Source organism: Catharus ustulatus, chromosome 2 (assembly GCF_009819885.2).
Source record: "Catharus ustulatus isolate bCatUst1 chromosome 2, bCatUst1.pri.v2, whole genome shotgun sequence".
NCBI lineage: Eukaryota > Metazoa > Chordata > Aves > Passeriformes > Turdidae > Catharus > Catharus ustulatus.
In genome coordinates, this window is record NC_046222.1 from 20,178,562 (window position 1) to 20,201,218 (window position 22,657).

The following is a 22,657-nucleotide window of genomic DNA, read 5'->3' on the forward strand; positions in this document are numbered from 1 at the left end:
CTGTCTTTGAAAAGAACAGAGCCAGGATGTATTGGTTGACTTTTTTTACCTAATGCTTTCTCCAGAGATAATGATATGTGACATCAAGACATTTTCAAGAAGTGCAATGCTCTTGTTTGGTTCAAGGCTACGGTAAAGACAACAGCTCTTGTGCTAAAAGGGATTGGGATTTTTTGCTTTTATATATATATATATATTTTTTTTTTTTTTTTTACTTCAACAAATAAGTATGTTTGGCTTCATGTGGAAAATATTTCTTTGCCTTCCGGGAATGATGAACACAGATCTTCAAATAGTTGCAGGTAATGCAGACTTCTTTCTTATGTTCTTGTTTAGCTATGGCAGTGTATAGCATTAGAAATACTTCTGATTTAATTGCAACAAAGGAGGCTAATGCAGATAAATGTTTGGTCAAATCTGTGCTGTGATAGCAGTGTAAATATAGACTATTTAGAGTGATTTCCAGGTGGTATAACTGCACATTTGTTTTGAGTGTAAAAGTAGCTATAAGAGGCAATTTTTTTCAACTTTGAGATGCTAAATACTGGTAATTTTTTCACTTTTCTTTTTCCTTTATTAATTTTGTATTAAATCTTAAAAAGTAAGGTTCTGTCTTCTGCATATCGGCACTGGATATGTGTCAGTTTGAGTAAAGATTGGGGGTTTGCCTTGGTGGCCTTTTTTGGTGTTCTTTCTGCCTCTGCTATACCATCTGGTGATCTTCTGCAACAGAGCTGGTTATTAATACATTATCAAAATAACCATGCTTTTCATCTTTCAGTCGTAAAAGTCAAAGGTCTACTGATTATGAATCAGAATAAACTCATAATCTGTTGGATGACAAATGCCATATAGTTATTGCTATTCTTTCTCTAAATTATTGGTTTTGATGGTTTTTCAGGCATGTTTTCCAGGGAAGAAGTGAAAGAAGTTAAATAATTTCAGATCAGCTGGAAAACTAGACAGACTAAATCTCAGTATACATGTTCTTACCTCAGCTCTTTCTTCAAGTTTGCTCTGGAATGATGTGGAACAACTAATTTTAAAGGGAATTAAAGAAAAAAAATAAAACGACCAAAAAAACCAACCCCCCCCCAATAAAGCTACTGAACCTTTTATTCCTCTTTCCCCCACCACTCTAGTAGAGTAGAGACCTGTCTCAGTGATGGAAGGTTAACTGTCAGTTCAAGCAATTTTCTTTTTGTGAGTATACAAATTGCTCTTGTGGAAAGACAGTATGGAGTAGGATTGTTTCTCAATTATTTATTTTACTTCTGAAAAGCCCTGAAAGCTTCCAAATACATTTGTTTGTTCACAAATACAGTCCTATTGACTTAAGACTAATGGCAGATGGGAAGTTAAACACGAAGCATTAGAATTCAAAGGGTTAGAGCCTTATGCTATGTTACCATTTGATGGGATATTGTAAAGAGCTTAAGGTTGTTTATAACATCACAGTAAGAGACAGCTTCTATTAACAGAAAAAAGCATAGCAATGTCCTTCAGAGACCACAGAAGTAGCATGAAATACTAGTGATCGCATCATTATCTCATCTGAGAAATTTGTGTGGTTTTAATTTCACAGCAGAAGCTTATTCAGCTGCAGGAGGAGGACAGACTAAAGATGTTTCACCAGCCCCTCAGCTCAGTGACTGGCAGTTGGCAAACCCTTCTCTGCCTCCTGGGTTGGAAAAGCCTAATGGCATCATGGATGCTGAGCAGTTCCACAGGCATTTGCAGTTACGAAGGAAGCGCTCCATTCTGTTTCCCAGTGGAGTTAAGATCTGCCCTGATGAATCTGTTGAGCAGGCTATTGCCAACCATCTCAAGTATTTCAGGCTCCGAGGTAAGTACATCTCATGGCTAATTGATAAAGAACATTCACTTAGTAAAAATAGTTCAAGCTTTGAAACACAATAAATACCAGACCATAGGAAATATATTTTTACTGGTGAAACTTAATTTTCTGTGATACTTTTGCTTGTGAGAGCTGTTCTGGGCTAAAACCCCACCATTATTTGTCTACATTCATGTATCATAAGAACTCTTGCTCCCTGAAACCACATTGTTTATTAAAATAATCTTTTCTCAGAACAATTTGAATGCTGAGAAAAATAGGTGCTATGTACAGAGAAACTAAATAACAGAGTTTGTTTGGTTTATTCAGTGTTCTTAAAGTGCCAGCAGCATTCATTGAGGGACCAGTCAGGAAAGTCAAGTCTGAGACATTGGCACTTCAGCCATGTGACTTTTGGCCATGGCTCATTGTAAAAAATGTACAATCTGTGTGTTGGGCTGTAGTAGAACAGACACAGAGCCTTTCTTTTAAGATGTGGAAGTTGATGTGACAGAGCTTTCTCTGAAGAGCTGCAATATTCCCACTAGCATCATCTTTCACTTGATGAAATATTACAGTAACATGCTGTATTTCGAACCCTTCTGTCTGACTGCATTGGAATGAGGCATCTCAGTCATGCAACACTTTCTGCTCCTGGTGTCTTTGTGTTGTAGCATTCAAACAATTTGTAGTTATCTTAACATGTCTGTACAAAACTGGCAAAATGACAGAGCTGCTGTTGGAGGAGAAGGAAGGGTGTTCCCAGACTCGTGTTTGATGAGATTTGATTGCCTATAGAGAAACTCTCACTGGTGACAGATTATTTACTTAGACAAGTGAAAAACAGTGACAACCAGGAGTTGCTTAGTGTTTAGTGTTTGCACAAAACTGAACATAAACAATGTATTTGGAGAACAAAGTGGAATTATATAGGGTTTTACAGCCTCATTCAAATATTAATTGTGCCCAGCCTGCAAGGGATGCTGACGATGATGATGCTGATGGTTTGACAGGCTTTGCCAGTTTCTTATTTCCACCCAAGATGACTCAAGCATTTTTTGTTCCAAATGAATCCATCTATACCATGGGCTTTAACTGAAGTCACCCCTCAGTTATGTGTGCTAGGGGTACATTAGGGCAATACCAACTAAGCAAAGGTGTGAGTGATAATAAAGAAGAAAAAATCTGTAAATTAGGTTGCAAAAGTATATTTAGGTCTTAATAATCCTAGGCTGAACCAAAAATCCACCTAGTCCATCTGTTTCCCTACTGGATTTAACAGCTTTCACAGTGCACAAGCTTTTCTTGAGCAGAGAGGCTGTGATTACCATTAGTGCTTTGAAGTTAAAACTTTTGTAAAAGATGTCTGAAAGTAGAAGAGGGTACTTTAATTAGCAGAGGTGTCCTGAGTAGGCACCTGAGATCATGAAAGTTCATGTACACTGTATTGGGTTTGTGTGGCTAAATTTTGGTAGTGGGGGCTAAAAGGGCTTCTCGGAGAAGCAGCCAGAAACTTCCCCTACATCAATAGAGCCAAGGACAACTGGCTCTGCTGGTCACGGCCAATCCCATCAGCAACAGTGGTAGCACCTCTGGGGTAACATATTTGAGAAGGAAAAAGTTGTACAGCAGCAATTGCTGTTGAAAGAGAAGAGTGAAAATACAAGAGAGAAACAGCTTTGCAGACACCAAAGTCAGTGGAGGAGGTGCTGCTCTCACTGTCCTGCTCACATTTCATTGGTAATAAATTCAAGAAATATCCCCAAGTTGAGCCTGTCTTGACAAAATCTGGTGAGTGATCTCTCGCTGTCCTTACCTCAACCCATGAGCCTTTTGTTACGTTTTCTCTCCTTTGTCCAGGTGAAGAGTGGAGTGATAGAGCAGGTTTGATGGGCACCTGGTGTCTGAATTCAGTGTTACTGAATTATATGCAATGTTTTTAGTAGCCATCCAGATAGCCACAGTCCACAGTCAACAAAATAATCCTAGGAAAAAGTGTGGTCACTGTTTAACACTCAGAGACCAGCTACTATTAGTGACTAAGAAAAGAGCTGACTCCAGAAGGGAATAAATATAAATGTAGACAGAATCTGCTGATTTTTCAATCTCAGTGTGTATTTTTAGAATCTTTTTTTAATTATTATTCTGTATATGTTAAAGTAAGATTACTTCAATATTAATGTATACTTTGTCTGGAAAGGATGATTCTATAACAGTCTATTCTTTCCTTGGTTTTGCTTTACTGCCAGCAATACCATGCCACTACCTTGGAAGGGAAGGTTGATTGCTGTTGTGATGTAAGAGCTTGTTAGAAAACAAGAAAAGGCTTGCATGTGCTGATTATCCAGATTGTTTTTTATATCTGTGTCTACCTTAGTAGGAAGCAGGTGAAAATATAATTATCTGTCTGTAGCTCCTATAGCTTTATTTAGTTGTGCCAGCTTTCAAAGGCCTCTAAGTGTCAGAGACTGACAGATGAACATTCCTGTCACAGGCTTTAAGGAAATGCTTTTCATATTGCTGTAAGCTTAACAGTGTGCAGCTTTTTTTTTTTCTGACTACACCACCTGGATTTTTTGAGCCTTAAAAAGAGACAAGATAAAGAATATGATAAATACATAATAAACCATAAAAATATCAAAGCACAACAAAATACAGGGATCTGGAGAAAAATCAATATTTTATAAAACAGCAGTATAACCCTTCAACATATGAAAGTCTAATCAATGGTATGATTTTTGGTAGTTGTTTTATTACTGTGGTATTCAGAAGCACCAGCCTGGAATGGGGGAAGGTTGTACTTGTTTTTCTACACCTACAGTCTAGAAGACAAATTTCTGAAGTGCTGCTTTATTCCTACAATTAATTACATGCAGAACAGTTTTGCAGCAGCAGATGATGCTATTTTCACTTTTTTGAGAGAAATCCTGGATTGTGATTGTGTCTGAACTGTCCTGTTTCTATCTCTTGTAGCTGTGTATGGAGGTTGCTGCTGTTGGCTGACTTTTATTTTATTTTTTGTAATATGGGGTTGGAAATCAGACATAGATGTTTACAGAGTGGGCACTGTATGCAGGCTGGGTCTGAGTTCTTAACTGATGTCCTTTTGAATGGTGTAATGTTATGGTTGCTGATGGAAGAGTCATGTAAATGTAATGATGGTTCATTGCTAGACTGTTGTGACAAACACAAAGTGTCCAGCTGGAGATTCTACAAAAACATGTTGTGGAAATGTAATAGTGGGACTTCAGACAGTGAGTGGGCTGTACATGTTAATGTCTGGCATAGTGCTCTTTACTGCTGACAAGGAAATGGTTGCCTGAGCCATAGATAAATACAATTTATCATGTGAAAAACAGACACACCCACTAAGACCAAGTCTCTTGTGACCAGTCACTTTATGTGCACAATTTCTGTCATGTAAATTGTTGGTAGAGGATGGTAGTAGACTGAGAAGTTGAATTGGCATGTAAAACAGAAACAATACAAGGACTACAAGATAGGTAAATGGTACAAGCCATGCTATCTCATGCCTCTTAATTGGGCTGCTGGATTTTGTCACCATGGCTCAGGCTAATATGCTTCTTTGTCATCTCTGAGATGTAATTACTCTGGTGGCTATCTTTCCTACATTCTCCTTACAATGTTTTACCTACTGTGACCCTCTGTCTCAAATTACTCGGTGTATGCTTGTGTAATTTTTTTTTTAGTGAGCACTGATCTTCTTTTCAAATGAGTTGATCAGATAGTCTCTCTGCCAGAACTCTTCTTGTCAGCCAGAGCTTCAGATAAAGCTGAACATCTAAGGATGCTAGTAATGCTTGTTAATAATCATGAAAACAAAGAGACAAAAGTAATGAAAAGTACCTGGCTAAAAAGCATACATTAAATAAAGAATCTGGTTGAGTGTGCCTTTTTTCCCTGTCTCCTCTACATCCCTGGTACATCTTACATATACCTCATACTTAGCAATAAATGTCTGAAGTTTATTTGTAGAAGGTCTGTCTCCCTCTATATTTGAATTTTTACATACTAGCATATGCTTCTAAAAAACTTGACTTTTTCCATGAAGGACACTCGTTAGTTTTTACCAACGTGTTGTTGGTGAGAATAATTTACGTGCAAGAGTTCAGTATGTGAGCGTTCAAATAAAAAGTCTTTTATGTGAATTAGCTAATTCGCATTTCAAGTCTTTTTTCAATGTAAACCCCTTGATTGTTTTTTATATTGTTTAAGGGTTGCTGTGTACAGGATATACACAACAGCATTCCTGCAATAGATGAGTTCTTGCTCTACAGGTGTATATTAATTTGTTTCAAAAATGTTAACAAAGCCTTTGCAGCAATGAACTCTTAGGAGGTGTCTGTCCCTGTGACTGTAGTCTTTATAAAACCCCTCTGCAATGAAGCTTTTCACTTGTGCAGAAATTGTTGGAGAGGAAGAGGAGTTGGTCTCGTGTTGCCTCAAAATAGAATATTCAGCCTGATTCAATGCTCCTAGCCACCACGGACGATTCAACTCTTAAGAGGCACTAATGAGATTTAATTGGGATTAAACTCCAGCACTGCCCACTTACACAAATGGCCAGAAAGCCACCCTACCCCCTACAGGGTGCTCTGTCATGTGGTGCCCCTTCTGTTAACCTCAGAAATCCCTGAGCACAGACAGAGTGTAATAGGCTAATTGTCTCTCGTTTGAGAGATAAATGCATCCCCAGTTGTACAGCTTGAGCCACAAGGGTGCTGTATCCTACCCAGGCACTGAGGGGTAGCCAGACTGGAGAGTTTCAGAGCGATAGAAAGGTCATCCAATCACATCACATATCTTAGCTGGAGGTTTTGAAAACAGTGACGATGCCTTTAGGAAAGAAAATTTCAAATAAACTTTTTTTTCCACTCATTTCTGCAGATTAGTAGGACTGAGAAGAGCTTGTGTCTGCCTATGAGGAATTTTTTGGGTTGAAATACAATTATCTTAAACTTTTCAGATGATTGGCTATTGGTTTTGAGTATTACTTGAGCACAGACACTGCATTGGAAGTAGGTAAGCTTCCAAGGGCTGGGCTTTTCTGCTTTTGAAGCAGGTATGCAGGAGGTATTGTCTTACTACATGTCTGGCTTTCTGAAGCAGCCTTTGAAACCCGATACGGCCTTTAAAGGTTAAGGCATTGCTTACTTCAAGTACCTGTGACACTTGGCTCAATAGAAGCTTGAACAAGGGCATGGACCAAAAGTGTTGATCTTTAATTTTTCCCTACCTATTCTTTCATGTTGAAGATTATTATCTCAGTGATGAGTTATGTGACTTCTAACTTGTGAGGCTTTTCAGGATGCAGTACATGGAAAATGCAGTATATGCATGCAAAATATGCTTTGGAGACAAACTGCAGACCAAACTGTGTGATTTGCATTCTTGGTTTGAATTCTGGTTTATTGTACCAGTCAGTTACATGTCTTCAGCATAACTATTCCTTTTCCTGTAGTCAGCTGGACCTGACCACATCTCTTGTCAAAGGGAGCTTCTCTTCTCATAAACTTTTTTTTTTACATTTGAATTCTTCAGAGGAAAATTGCAAGGCAGCAGAGAGATCAACTAACTTAAAAATAAAGTTTATTTATTACTGCAGTCATGGGATGAAGGAAACAATTTTCCAGGGGTGCTTACCTTCCTGCTCACATGTGGCTTCAAGACTCTTAGCTCACTGCCTGGAGATTGATCTCGATTTTATGATGTTTTTAATCAGTATTGTTTGCTGGGGATTAGAGGCCTCGTCACAAATCCTGTCTCCTCCAGGGCCTTGTGTCACTAATGCTGTCCCACATATCTGAAAGTTTGGTGGGAGATCCAGGCGTGAAGAGCAGCTCCTCGCACATGGCCTGGGCGCTGAGCTGCTCTTTAGGTGGCAGTGGCAGAGCTGCTGGGTCTGCTCAGCAGCTCTTCCTCATGCTGGCAGGACTGTTGTTGTTTTTAAAGAATTAAATTTAATTTTAAAAAAAACTAAATCCTGGAAAGATCATAATGCAAAACCTTCCCAGCAGCTTCAACCGTAACTCTGAATTATTGGGGTCCTGGCAATTCTTTATAAGCTCTCATGCAGCATTTTTTTTCCCCATTCTCTAGCTCCTTTAAATGTTTTCTATGTAAAACTGAGTTGCATTTCTAGTTGAAAAGCTCAGTGGTCAACTTTTTAGTCCCCCTGACTCTCATTTTGTTTCATTTTCTGTTTAGGTTTGAAGGAGTTGCTATTTTAAATCTAAGTCAAAAGTTGCTTAATTTATTGTCAGCATATCTAGGTAATGTATTTGACGCAGACACTGGCTAGTTTCTGGAAGGACAGAAAGCAAAGATAGTGAATTATTTTAAACACTAAGTTATAGTTATTACCTGAAGCTTCCAGTTAAGTCTTGTTTTAACTTTGGTTTTGTGCCTCCAACTTTTGTCTACAGTCTCAGAATGCTTAAAATCTAGATAATGAAAAACATATTTTTCTTTATGGGAGTTCTCAAGAATTTGAGAAACTTTGAAAAACCTCCCTCACATACAGATAGCTGAAAACCCATCCCAGGGTGGGCTCCACTTCAAGTTAAAAGAAATTTGATCACGCTTATTAGCCAACTTGAATGCACTTGTGAGGGTGGTGGCTTTTCAGTTCCCTGAGTGGCCATCCAAGTCAGGATAGGAATTGGCTCCTTTTTTGACATTCCTGAAGGAGAGGTGGAAGATAGAATTGTGCTTTTCTCTTTCTTTTCATGTGTGTTATTTGAACCATACTGAATAAATTGTGTTGTTCTCTCACTGTGCTTGAAATGGCAACTCTCTTCTGACTGGAAAACAATGAAAATATTTATGAGAAAGAAAGAGAGGAATTTTGTTTCAGCCTTTCTTAGCCAGTCCACGAATTTACTCTTGAGCACCCTGTAGGTAAGCGCATGTGAGGATGGTTCTTGTGTAGAGCCCTTACAGCCTGGATTTGTTATCCTGCAAAGCAATGTCCTGCTTTACAAGCTGGCCAGTGACAAACTGGACTGTGTGTCAATTCTGTGCTTGGAGTTTTTAATGTCTCCCTGTGTGTCAGAACTAACACACTCTTGACTGTGTGGACGGAAGAGAATACAGGAATTTGCACTATGTTCTCCAACTTTTTGCTCACCTCAGTGGAAACACCTAGATGGGAGAAGCTAGAGAGGACAAAATGTGACTCCTTATCCGCATCTCATTTCCTCCTTTTGCAGAATACGTGGCTGTGTTGACAGCTTAGGTCTAATTAACGGACTTGGAGCCCACAGATGGCACAAAGCCTTTGGTACTGGAATTCAGTGGGGTGTCTAATTCCAAATGAAAGGACACACAGAAAATCCTTAATCTATTGGGAGCCGATTGGAACAACTGTTTATAAAGGAGCAGCTTGTATTCAGATGAGACACTGTCTCATCACATTTATTTTAAACTTGTTTAAGAGCATTAAGGAAAATTACCTTCAATTACTTGCAACTGGAAAGCCAGTCCTTTGCTTGTTGGTGTTTGAAAACTCTAGGACTAGGCAGTGTCCCTGCAAAGTATTTGCAAGCTATTGCTGTGGCTTCAGTTGTTATTGAGAGTCTGCTGAGGACTTATCCCAGCCACAGGGAGTAATCTCATTGCAGGATTGTTGCTCCACAATGTGGCACCTGGAGTGAAAGGTGTGTATGATACAAGTACCACCAAAATAAATACGAGCAAGTGATATTCCTTAGTGCAGGCTTCTGGATTTGAAACTAGACTTCAGTTTTTTCCTGGATGCCTTGCTATTACAAGAGGGATGGTAGAGAGAATATTACAGATGTTATTCTACTTTAGAAGTTTATTAGTACTCCAGCAGGAGCCAGAAATCCCAGAGCAGGATTATGGCTTCATTGCCTGAGGTCTGTGCAGAGGTCAGAAGGAAACGTGGTCTGTGTCTCAAAGGATTTGCAAGTGTAACTTGAGGGGGGGGGGTGTGAGGTGGTACATGGATCTCTGACAATTTGGCTATTTGTTTCTGATTAATAGAGATGCATACACTGACTGGAAACATGAACAGTAATTTTCAAATTAATGAATTGTGTGGATAAAGTTAACTGCCTAGATGATGGAGGGGTGCTAGAACAGCAATATACTACTGACAGTAAATAATGCAGAGTTTGGAGACTCTGTTTTCTCTGGTCATGCATACCAGATGAGCTACAATGCTAATCTCCATGTCATAAACCTGGGAGTGTGGCATAGAGATGAGAAATATCTTTATATCTGTGGAGTTCCACAACAGAGAAATGGTCTCAACTGCTCCGATAAATTAAAATCTAGGGTGAAGAAAATAACTTTTTCTGTGTGATGCCATCAAGCGTGCCAGCATCAGCTCATCTTTAAGGATGGTGCTGCATAGGAAACAATTCCTTAAGGTTGTTATTTGTAAAGCCTTTGCATTTAAGAAAAATGTCCATCTCTTGGTTGAATTAAAATGTTTCCATATGTGATCTATGTGTTAAGTTTTACATATGTACATTTAAACAACTTTGGAATTTGGAAAACAAAGCATCAAGAAAAAATAACAGCAAGGTACTGGTTTTTGGAAGCCCAGAGCTAATTTTAAAGCTGATTGTAGAAAATTACTTTCTGGAGTCTCCCGTATGGGCTTGCTCGTGATGTCAGGATTTTCCCAGAATGCAAAGCATTCCTCTGCTGAACTGTCTGCCTAAATAGTGAAATCAGATTAATCCCAAAAAGCAGATCTGTCTGCTACTCCTCCAGGATGGCATTTGGTGTGAATGATTTTGAGAGTTCACCTTTTAATGTTGATCTTTTCCAGGACACAAAAACCTATCTTTCTTTGAGTTATCCTGGGTCACAGAGTTGTTCCTGCTTGAGCATCATGTGACCAACTACTCTGGCTGGCAAAAAGAGCATGTGCAAGGTTGGGAGGTTGAAGTAGGCAGTGTAGAATGTGTTATTAAACCTTAATTCTCAGCTTGACTGTTCAGAGCTGCCCAGTTCTTTCTCAATATATACAGTACAGTTAGAGCTTGACTTATTTCATAGCTTATTCTTTTGTCATCATCCAGCCTTGTTTTTTGAATTATGAATGCAGTTGTGATTTCTGAAAAGTGTTTTAAATTCTATGTGAAGATGAGTCTGAAGGAATTGTTGCTGACTGAGCTTACTAGACTTTGATCTGTACCACCATCTTTCCTACAACTTAAGCTCCACCTCTACTTCCTATGAGGACATTTGCTATAGTATTTTGGTTTTCTAGGTTTTCTAAAAATTTGATTTATTGATCAAACAGCAGTTTCACTCCATGGAAATACTGTTGGTTTTGATGATTGTTAAGAGACGAGTGCTTTCTCATGCTCTTTTTTTTTTTTTTTTTTCCCCTTAAATTTTCTTTAGCTATTTCAGTTTAAAAAGTCAGGGAGAGAGATAATATGGGTATATGGAAGATCCATCGCATCTTCATTTCCAGTTGCCTCAATGCTTTCCACATTTCCATGTAGATGTCAGGTTGCTGTGTTCTATGAATTTATGTGCTGACAAGATTATATCATTGGGACAATAATAGCCTGGCCACTTGTGCCACTGCTGTGCTAACACCAGACCTTTCTTGTGCCTTCAGTGTGCCAGGAAACAGTCTGGGAAGTCTTCAAGACATTCTGGGACAGACTGCCAGAGCGTGAAGAATACAACACCTGGATGAGCCTGTGTGAGGAAGGCATGATGAGTATCTTTGAGATGGGCACCAACTTCAGTCAGTCTGAGGAGCACCGGAGCCTGATCGTGAAGGTGGGTGCAGCAGCTGCTTGGAGCTTTGTCTTGGGCAAGGGCATCGTGTCCCACTGCACCATGCAACTTTGGCATATTGCATTTGGCAGTGATGGACAGAGCCCTTGCAACAAACAGGCGTGGGCGTTCCAGCTCTGGGGTCTGTAGTTGTGAGACCTGTTCCAAAACAAGGCTGTGTGATCCAAAAGCACCGATGATGAAGAGAATGTTGTCTACTGTAGATGTGTTCCTGACAATTAGATGGTGACCGGACCCAGAGTATGAGTCAGGCTGTGGTGCATTTTCCCCTGGGATGTGTAGCAGCCTCCCTGCTCTGAGCTGCACATTGAGGTGCCTTCAGCCCAAATGACACTTGGAAGCAGCAAGTTCCAAGCTTAGTTCTGGTGCTACCAAGCCGTGTGGCATAATTGCCTGTTTGATCTTCTACAGGTCTGTGATGTCTGTGCACTGCTGCCTGACTGAAGTGAGTGTAGTTATAAAACTTCGGTGTCCTACGAAGGCAATAAATTACCTTAGGTAACTCACCGTGGAAAGCTGCAGGTTAAAATCAGTGTACAAGTGTAAAACAAGTCAATAAAAAATGCTTAATATCTTGGTATATTTTCTGCCGATTCCAGTTTATTTTTGCTTGAAGAAAATGAAAGAAATATTAAGTCAAACTAAAAAAACCTGTCTCCAATGAAATACAGAGATATAATTTCAGGAGTTTGTGAATTTAAAAAAAAACTGCTTAACTTTGTGTTCATCTAAGATACAGTAGATATCTTAATTTCTCTGGATAAAAGGCTTCTTAAAATGTGTGGTGGCTTATGAATCTTCTTTGAGATTACTTTTGCAAGCTGATGGATGAGTAGTTTTATGAAAGTTGTAAGTCTTAAATGTGGAACCCCATAGAAACAATAATGTTAAGTCAGTGTGGATGCGCTAATTTTTTCCCCCTCCTGCTTTTTTATTGGACTTCTGTGCTAGGAATGTGCACTAAGGAATGTGAATATGGAAACTGTTATGAAAATTGAGAGAATTTTTTTTTTCCTGAGCCTGCATGTTAGTCTTCCCGGGTGATACTAGTCAAAGTTTGCTTCTGTGAAGTCTGATGATGCTGTTGCCCTTAGAAATCTTTGCAAAAAGATACAGAGAAATAAAATTAATGTGCTTTTTTATGCACACAGTGCATATAACTGTTTTGTGTTCAATTTTCACTGTGACATGATCTGTAGTGGGAGTTTATTAAAAGAAATCAAAATTACTCTTGGAAACAGGATGATGCATCTAACTTACTGCTGCTGCTCTCCCTTTTTGGGTATGGCTCTGCAGCATTTCAGTGGAGTCAGATAAAGTTCTCTGGGTTTCATCTTTTCAGAAGGTTTATATTTATTTAGGTTTCCTTTCTCTTGTAGATGGATATATTCCCTTCAGCAATGCCATGTTCTGGAAAAAAGGCTGTTCATTCTTCTATTTTCTTTCGGCACAGTTGGTAAAAGATTATGGTTCTTGGGCTGATTTGACTAGTCTGTGGTAAGAGGGACCAAATGCTGTCACTGTGTACTCCACAAAATGTCACAAATAGGTCAGGTGACTTTTTTTGGAATAAGAAGCTGAACTCAATTTGACTTTGAATTAAAGACTGAAGGCAAGAGCACCCTATCCCCCAATCAGTCACTGTCAAAAGATTCAATGTGCATTTTAAATGCATGGGTCAGAGAGTGGATTTTATTGCTAACTCTAGTATTGACTTAATTTTCTTATATGTGCTTGTGCACAAAATTCTTGTCAGAGTCTGAAACCTTTTTAAAGCAGCTAGGAGAATGTTAAGTCCAAACAGATGCAATGGATAGCTCTCTGCTTTTAAGAACATCCTTCTTCCTGCTAATTGCTTGCTCCAGTCTAATGTGGTGGTGAGAGCTGGGGCTCAGCCTGTGGGACCAAACACTTTCTACAGCCCTGCATCCTACTCTCTTGTTCATTCCACTCTCACCAGCTAAGAAGACCAGGTTGTATGGTCAAGCCTTTCCACTTCCACTACTGGAGGGAATTTGTTTCCCTCTCGTTACAGAATGTTCATTCATTTGGTCATGATCATCTGTTGCTGTTTTTCCCCCCCACTCCTTAGGTTTGATCTCTAAAGCACGGAGCACTTGTCACCAAAGGAATGCTGTCATTTCACTGCACAGGGCTCTGTAGTGGGCAGGTGGATACATGTGAATGTGCCACACTGCTGCTTGAAAGGAAGATTCCCTTCTGCAGTGTTTTTTTTGTTAGACCATTACACTCCTCATTAAATTAAACCCTAATCTTCCTCTGCTCCCCTCCACAAACCATCTGTGGTTAATTTCAAGAGTTTAATTTAGAGCCTGCAGCTGATAAAAGTAATTCTGCTTTTTTCTTGGTATACGTTGGGCTGTTACTGTCATAGCATTGCTCAGCTGCCTCTTTTGTATGGGCATGTTGGCAGATTCTGGCAGTCTTATTTCAAAGTGTCTTTTTGTATTACTTTTTGGTAGACTGAAACAAGAAATTTAATTTTTAGAAATGCTGCATGTTATGAATTTTCCCCCTCTCTCTCAAAAGAAGTTCACTCTATGAGAAAATTAGGCCAATTAAACCTGTGGAGTTTTCTTTTAATAAACAATAATTCAGCAAAATTATTGCTTTCATAATGTTTTTGTTGTAGTGTGGAGGGTCTGTTACAAGCAGTGTAATTAAATGCCATTTTATTAGCCTTCCTCCTTGGTTTTCTTTCTTATCCTTTCCTCTAATCCCCAGTAATCACTGTCACACTCCCACAGATGCTGCAATGTCTGCTCCATCCTAACTTAGTTCATGTTGAGAAAAATTATTTCTCTTACTTTAAACATACTTTCTTACTGGACATCAGTTGGAGCTTAGACCAGCTGTCTCAGCTTTCATACTTCTTTTTTTTTGTCTTGGAGATTTGAGGTCTGACTCTGGGGGTTTCCCTGTAATATCTGTATATACATGCATGTTCTGTATGTGCTAATACAAAATATATACATACTAAGTTTTCCTGAGTTTCTTTAAGCAGATCACCTGCCAGATTTTCAGAAGGAACAGGTGGACATATTCATGCCAAGCATAAATTTTTTTAAAAAATCTTTCTTTTTTCCCCTTGATTTTAATTTTCCCAAGAACCATGGATGACTTGCTATGAGATTGAAACACTGCTGCCAAAGGAGAATTTATACCTGGCATACAGGACTTCTTCCTGAGTCCATAGCAAAAAGCAGCTTAAAGCCTGATACTGCAGGGCTTTCAGTGTAAAGTTTTGTCTGCATCCTGCATTTCCAATGTGTACATGCAATACCTCCCATCATTTCAATTTCCCCAGATTTCAATCAAATTTCAGAAAATAAAGTTTTAAGGAGTTGCTGTTCCTTACAGGTCTAATGACAATCTACAATGACAAAAGATGCTGAGAAAAGCTGTTATGAGAAATGAAGCATTAAAGAATGCATGCAACTTAATCTGTTGAGCAGATACTCAACAATACCTGCTGAGGGCTCCTCAGCACCCCCATATCTATAACAAAGTACACCTGACAGTGTTGGGCAGATGGGACAACAGGAACTAGGTTATGAATCCTTCCCTAAGGAAGCAGGTCTGTGAAATTTTTTTTTTTTTGGTTGCTGCTGAGAGTGTGCTCTGTCCACTCTGCTGGGTCTGAGAGCCAAGAGTTAAGCTGAGACTTAGCATGGAAAGGGATTTGTGGCAGAGCTTTTCCCGAGAATCAAAAAGCAGACAATTTCCCCAGGAATCCCCAAAACTGTGATGGGAGGTGCTAACATACCAAAAGGCAACCTGAAAATTTCCTGGGACAAGATACAAACCCATCAATGGCATTGACTCAGCCGTACTCGTGTGTAGTATTGGCTTTCCTGCCCATGAGCAGATCTATCTGCTTCAGTGTGTTTGCAGAACAAACTGCTCAGTGACAGATTAGGGTAAGGGGGGAGAAGGCAACCCTGCCTTTTAGGATACCTGAATGGGTGGCATAACAAAACACCTTCTTAGCATGCTGAAATGGGTGCTTAGCAATGTAAAATGAGTGATTTTGCCTGAATTCTGGGAGCCGTGTTTGAAGGTGGGATGTAGCATCCCAATGATGTGAATTTTTGTAAGCACTTTCTCCCAGTGCTGTTATTAGAATACTTCACAGAGGCAGATTATTTCGTATTCCTCAGGTTCCTGGGGAAGATTTCTTCTGGTGTCTCTCCTCTTCCCCTGTTGTGTGACCTTCCTTGCTAACCATTGTCTTTATCTGCTTAATTAAATGTCCTAACCACTCTTTCCAGTTATTTACATTTTTTTCTTTGCATAGAGCACCTCCTTTAGTTTCTTCTAAATATGGAAAAAAAGCAGATCATATCTGCTCTTTCACATCCCCCATCCCCTCTTATGCATGCAAAAAAATTTTTTTGATTGCCCTCCTTTGAGCCATAATGTCAGATTTCCCTCACCCATTTTCTTATCCATGCGCTTTTCTCCTATTGACTTTCATTCTTTGCATTGCAAGTTTTAGCCTCCTCTAGTATAAAAAGAAAACCCCTCTGCCTTTGCCATATCTATCTCTAGTCTTCATTTCGAGTTATATCTGAAACAATATCTGTTCTACCAAGCTGCTCCTGCTATTTCTCCTCTAACTCACTATTTCTCCTGTAAATCACTGTGGACAGTATTTTTACCTTACCTGTCAGGGATGTGTCTCAAAGCATTGCTCCCTATTCTGGCCTTTCTCTATAGCTTCAGTTCTGTCCTCCATTTCCTTGAATAATCCCCAGCTTTGAGGCCTTGCCTTCATGACAGTGTGAGTCTGCCAATGCAGCATGGTGGGGAATCAGGACAGGCAGATAGAGAATCATGTCTTGGTGTGACTTTTCTGTGGTAAATGAGGTGTATAGGTGGGTTAAATCAAATATGCTTGGTACAGCACTACACAGATGGGATTAAACTAATATGGGATTATTTCAGATCTCCTTGATATTTCCTCTGCCTTTTTCTCCTGCCTGGGATTACCCTCAGGATATTTTGTCTTCTGTGCATAATGATAGTCTCTTAGGATCAGGCAAGAATGTCCTATATAATTGCTTTTCTGCAAAATCATGGGTTGACAAAAGCTCACCTGGTTGTGATTTGTTGTATTGTTGTTGCTGCTGTTTAATGTATTTTTATTAATTCATGCTAACTTTTCATTATGTAAAGTAACTGTTGAGAAAGGTGAGCACTGGAGCAATGGACACAAAACTCAGCTCCCAGCATTAGCAGAGCTAGTAAAATAATGTCAGGAAGGTCCCTCTTCAAGAGACCTAATTTTGTACAAAGCACCTGCCAGAGACAGCTTCAGTGAGTAAAAGCTCCCTTTAGCTTTGGTGTGGCTGCTGCTGTTATGGAGAAGTATTTATAGATCACTTCAAGTATTGAAAGGGTGAAGACATTAAATAATCCTTGCAGTCTGTGTGCAGTAGGTTAATTTCTAACTCCATCTTAATGAAGGAACTGTCAGAGAGGTGAGGTGTTTTGGCAAGGGCTATTCTGTCCTAAATGATTAAGCAAGCCAGTATTGGAGCTCTAGAGCCCTTGGCTTCTAATTAGAGGGAAATGGTGATGTTTGCCATGGAGTTCAAATATGTCAGTGCTTCCCCCACCCAGGCTGGAAAGCAAATTAAACATTTGAGAGAGAGGAAGGCAGTCACACTACAAACTATTGCAGACCATGCTTCTTTAGCAATAGAGGGTGCTAGTTTACTATGAAGTTATATGACAATTTAGTAATTTGATGCTGTATTAAAAATGTGGCTCTGGAGAGTGTGTAGTGTTTCTTATTCTAGACTTTGGCCATTAAAATAATAATTTGACATTTCGGGTTTGGTTCTTAAAAGTTCTGCTTATAATTTGTGAACAGATGACTTGGAAATAACGAGACATATTGGTTAAGTCCAGGGACCCAGACTTAGGGAACTTGGGAGCCACCAGCTCCTCAGATTGTCCTGTAACAGAGTTTTGGCCCAGGCATCCCTCACTGAGGTGTCCCTATTTCTTTGCTCTAGGAAGTGGTCAGGACTGCACTGAGCTGTGCTCTCAGGGGCCTTTGAGGAGCAGTGAGTAAAGCTGCTGGCTACAGACCAGCACTGGATATTGAAAAGATATGTGAGGGGTAATAACCAGGGTTGGTTTTAACAGCACCTACAAATCATCCTGACTGGCTGAGTGTGGAAGAACATCTCCTTTCTACTGAACAAACACTTTTTACTGAGCTACTACTTACAGATAACTTTTCAAAATCTTGTAGAAAGAATAGATCTCTCTCTTGCTTTTAGATCCCAGTGCACTAGGGGTGAATATACAGGCACTGTGTAGATCAGCATAATGATCCCTTAAAAAACTACCCAAAGTCTAACACAGTTTTAATGGCCTTAAGTTAGTTTCCACTGTAGACTACCTTGTTTCTTTGTGACTTGAAACTAGTCTTGCTGTGTCTTAGTTTTTCATACTAAAGAATCTCCAAATGCTTCATTAAATGTAGTTGTATATAATAAATGTTGGTCAAAGAACATGCTGAAAGGCAACCTGACTGAAATTAGTGTTTTGGCAAGCCCTGCTCGGGCTGGTATCCAAGCTGTCTGCCATTCTAGCTGTGATCACAATGCCCACATGTCCTAGGAGGAAGAGAAGGCTACTCACTGACATGGCTCCAAATCAATAATTTAATAATAAAATCAATAATAAAATCAATTCAGCTGAATTTCTTCACTTTCCTAAAAACACAGGGAAACACAGGTGAGGAGAATGAACAGGCTAACCTGCTCAAAAGGTCTCTTTTGTCTTTTCAACCCTTCTTCACAAGAAAAACCATCAGGATAGCTTAGAGTGAGAGTCCTTAGGTCACTGAATACATATGGATGTTTTTCAGAGAAGTTTGCAAAGTGGAAATAGTATGTTTAATGCTAATGGTAATTTAATTTCAAAGGAGATACTTGAGTTGATTTTGTTTTTACTGAAAAATATACTACATAGATTATACAAAGAAAGATAGCTCAATAAGCAGTCTGCCAAACAATCCCTTTTTGATCCTCTGAAACAGAGAAATAGAAATTTTGTGGATGGATGATAATTTTCTGTAAGTATTTTATACTCTCTTTATACTGGTACACCAGCAGGATATAGCATTTTTTCTCAACAGGTCCTGTTATTTCTCAGGACTTCCTCCACTTCTTGTGGTGTTCCTCACAGAAGTGTCTCTGACTCTCTTCTAGAACTTATGGCACTAATACCATGAGAATTTTGATGAAAAAAAAGAACTGTGTAGCCTTTCTTAGTCTTTTTACGGCCGTACATGAAAAATCCCTGCCACTACCATAAACAAAGTCATCAGATTAATCCTGCTGTAGTATTTTAAGCTGTAGCTTTATTTTCAAAAGATGGTTTTAAATCTATAGACAAGTAGCAGAAGTAATACTGAATTTCTGAAGACTGCTTGCTTAAAAGATTCTTATTGTTGGCATCCTCTAAAATGGAAGAATGCTGTACCTGCAGAACACTGCAGGAAAATGTAGAAATGTAGAGCACTTCTGACAAACCTAATGCTCTGTCTGATGTTGAGTTTCAGTTGTATTTTGGAAATGTCAGACATATTTCCTTTCCAGTAGGGACTTTGTTAACTTGTTGAATTTTGAACTTAACAAATGACAGTACAGAAAATAGAATTATTTCAGCATGCAGAAGGATATAAAGTGGCATAAACTGCATTTCAATTTCTTTCTCCTTTTATTACTCAAATATATTTAGGATTTGTTTTTGTTTTCCAGAAACTGGCCTATACAAAGGAAGCAATGGGCAGGTGAGTATCTGTATTCTCCTTGCATTTTATTCTCTCTGGAGATGACAACAGGGCTGAGCTGTGACGTTTTGTAATCTTTTCTCTCTTTGTCTTGTCAGTTCCTGTGCTGATTGGTCGTGTGGGTAAGTAATTTTCCCTTTATAAAGTCTAGTGATAGGTTGTTTCTCTGGCTCTTGCTGCTGCTGGCATTGATCGGTGTGCTGAAAATGAGCAAAATTCACCTTTGTGCAAAAGGATGTATAGAAAAGTGTGGTGGAGAGCTCTGGTGGTTGCATGTGAACCTCTGTCCTGGCATGGTTGGCATGCTGAAAATATCTCAGCCAATCTGAGGCTTGTACTTCTGCTTAAGTGTGTCATCACCTTGTTGGTTGTCGGGCTGCCAGGCACAGACACAGCCTATTTACCTGAAGAGGTTTAGTGGGGGAAATCTATTCTGGGAAAGAGATGTGTCCATAGTTACTTGTAAGTGCTCTGGTTGTCTTGAAAATCTTTCCCAAAGGCTTCCAGGTAGTCCTGCTCATCATTACAAAAACAAAAAGAAAAGGAGTATTTTGAAATGCTATTTTATAAGACTTTCAAGGGATGTGTTCTATAAATAGTTTCAAGGGAATTGTTTTTTTGAGCTCCTCACACTTTTAATGAGGCAATAAAGCCTCATTTGTGGCATCCTTGTACCAAAGCAAACCTGAACTTGACCTATTATTTTCATGTCTTTTATTGAACTGAAAGCAAGTTGAATTTATTATTGCTCCATTGCTACTCAGAACTTAATCTAAGCTGTTATTTTTAGGGTAATTCAAACCCAAACAATCTGGTGCTGAACTCCTCTGAAAACTAGCAGGTTCAATTCTGTTTTACAGGCCACATAAAGCTATGCTAAATATGATCAATTAAAATACCAGGAAGAATAATAATTTAACAGACTTCTTAGGAAAACCCCCAACTTCTCAAATTAGGTATCCTCATAGTGATTTCATAACCACAGCATATGTTAAAATTAGTAATGTGAGATGATAATGGCAAAAGCGATTCCTAAAAGATTGCTTTCTCTCTGTCCTGTGGAGCTGAGTGCTCCTTTGACAAGGGCTCCCCCTGAAAGCCTCCAGGTCAGCTGGGTAGTGTCCATCTGTTCTGAAGAAGTTTGAGTTTGAAAATCTACTGCATCCCTCTGTGTGATCGTTTGGGAAATCTAATAAATGTGGAGATACACGAGAGGACTTGGAGTCAATGCATCTAGAGTCTGCATGTACTGAGCTAAGCAAAGGAACAGTGCCCAAAAAGTTGGGAAAAAGCCCAACTTTTGATTGAAAGGTGGATCAGAGTGATACATGTTGTACTTTTCCAAGAGCCATCTTATGAAGTGTTTCATGGCAACATAAAAGGGGTTCCGGTAGACAACTGGCAAATTTTACCAGACTCAGTTCACTGTGGGACTGTTCTCTGTCTGTCTCAGAAAGACACTGCTTTTATTTCAGTATGTATTGCTTCAGATTGTTTGTAGCTTTAGGCTGGGATCCTGGTTATTGCCATTAGTTTAAACTTTGTGTTTACTGTATATTTTTGTCTATAATTTGTTGTTTGTCTTGTGCTTGGAAATTGTAGTGTTTTATAGCATAAAGAGGGTGATAGAGTACTGAAACAGTGACAGAAATAGATAGACTTGCCCTGGGTAATTGGACTTCAGGAGAAATTAGTAGAAATAATTTTTCCATTATAAAATCCAAACTTACTCTAAGACTATTCTGGACATCTTAGAGTGTTCATGGTTTAAGATGTGGAGTTGGTATGCCACAGTCCTATAAAACGCAAAACTGTGATTTTCTGTCATGGGTAGATGATGACTTATCTAACTCAGTGTCTTGCCCCAAGAGGAGTAAGCCAACCATCCCAATACTGCCAACAGCCAACATTATTCCCTGAAAAAAATAACCAGACCTCCCAGTAAAGATCAGAATAAATGTACTTCTAAAAATGTTCTGTAAGAAATTAGCCTAAGTGCCCAACCCAGGACCACGATCAGCCTCTAGGGCGTGGGATGGGAAATTCGGTGTCAGTGTCAAGTCCCTCCTGCAGAAAGGAAAAGTGAGTGGAGTTCTGTCCTCTCCTGGGCATTGCTGTACTCACCTGCTGGCCCACATGTGCAGAGAGAGGCTGGTCCAGTGCAGGGCAATGCTAGAATCTGAACACAGCTGATTTGTCATCCAGCTGTGCCACTTGTGTCAGAATGCACAACTGCTCTGGTCTTGTCTCGAGGGATGGCAGGACTGTCCTCATTATCTAAATATTAAAAGTATCTAGTTGAGATGTTCAGGTGAGATTCCCATGTTGCTAGGGAAGGACAGGCTTCTGCGGATGGTGCCTTGAAGTGAGGGTGTGGCTGAAGTCTGATTTGTCCTGTGGTGAACTCCAGTTGTCTCTGATGACTGTGCAGAAGCAGCCAGTTCACTTTGGAGGCCTGGCACTGGGCATATTTCTTTGTCTGTTTTCCCACTGATAAGAACAAGAGAAATTTTGCCATAGGTTCAAGAGCATAGTCCCCACACAAGAAACTATTCCATAAACTTTGAGCAATCTCTTTCCTCTGAAACAATTTTTTTCTTTGAAACAATTTCTTAATTTGGGATTGATCTGGAGTGGAAGACAGGCGCTTGAGATCTGTTCATCATTTTAACTATACTACCTCTCTAAATCAAATCAAAATTGCGCTGAAAGTTATAAACAACTATAGAATTGAAGCTGTGACTTGAGCAGTTTAATACACCTCATATAGTTCTACCTGGATGTCAATATGGTGTCTCTCTCTAGCTGGAAAAAGCTGATTTCATCTAGTTAAATGCTGGGATAGTTTTAATGTAGCCTACAGAAAAATGCCTTGTGCTCTTGTAGTTCAGTTCCTGGAATAACTCCCAGTCTGGCATTACTGACAGTGATATAACAGCAGGAGGAAGGTTTGTTCCCGTAAGGTTTAGAGCATGCATTCACATAGGTTAAATGCTCAGCTACCCTGGCCTTTTCAGGAACTGAGGGATTAAACTAAGTACCACCAAGGAGAAAAGCTCAAAAGGAAAAGCAATATAAGAGACAAAATCCAGATGTGTACAGACCAGTGCAGTGGACACTGTAGAGTTTTTGCCCCAACTGGAAGTGTCAGAGCACTACATCAGCTAAAGATT

General features: G+C 39.4%; 1 protein-coding gene across 1 annotated transcript in view; it reads left to right on the forward strand.

Annotated features, from left to right (window-relative positions):
• Positions 1–271: 271 nt before the first annotated feature.
• IMPG2 (interphotoreceptor matrix proteoglycan 2) overlaps positions 272–22,657 on the forward strand; it is a 51,295-nt gene continuing 28,909 nt past the window's right edge. The window contains exons 1-5 of the mRNA XM_033086830.1: positions 272–302; positions 1,586–1,846; positions 11,466–11,632; positions 19,453–19,484; positions 19,583–19,606. Of these exons, the coding sequence (XP_032942721.1) occupies positions 272–302; positions 1,586–1,846; positions 11,466–11,632; positions 19,453–19,484; positions 19,583–19,606 (515 nt within the window). The remainder of the gene's footprint in view (positions 303–1,585; positions 1,847–11,465; positions 11,633–19,452; positions 19,485–19,582; positions 19,607–22,657) is intronic.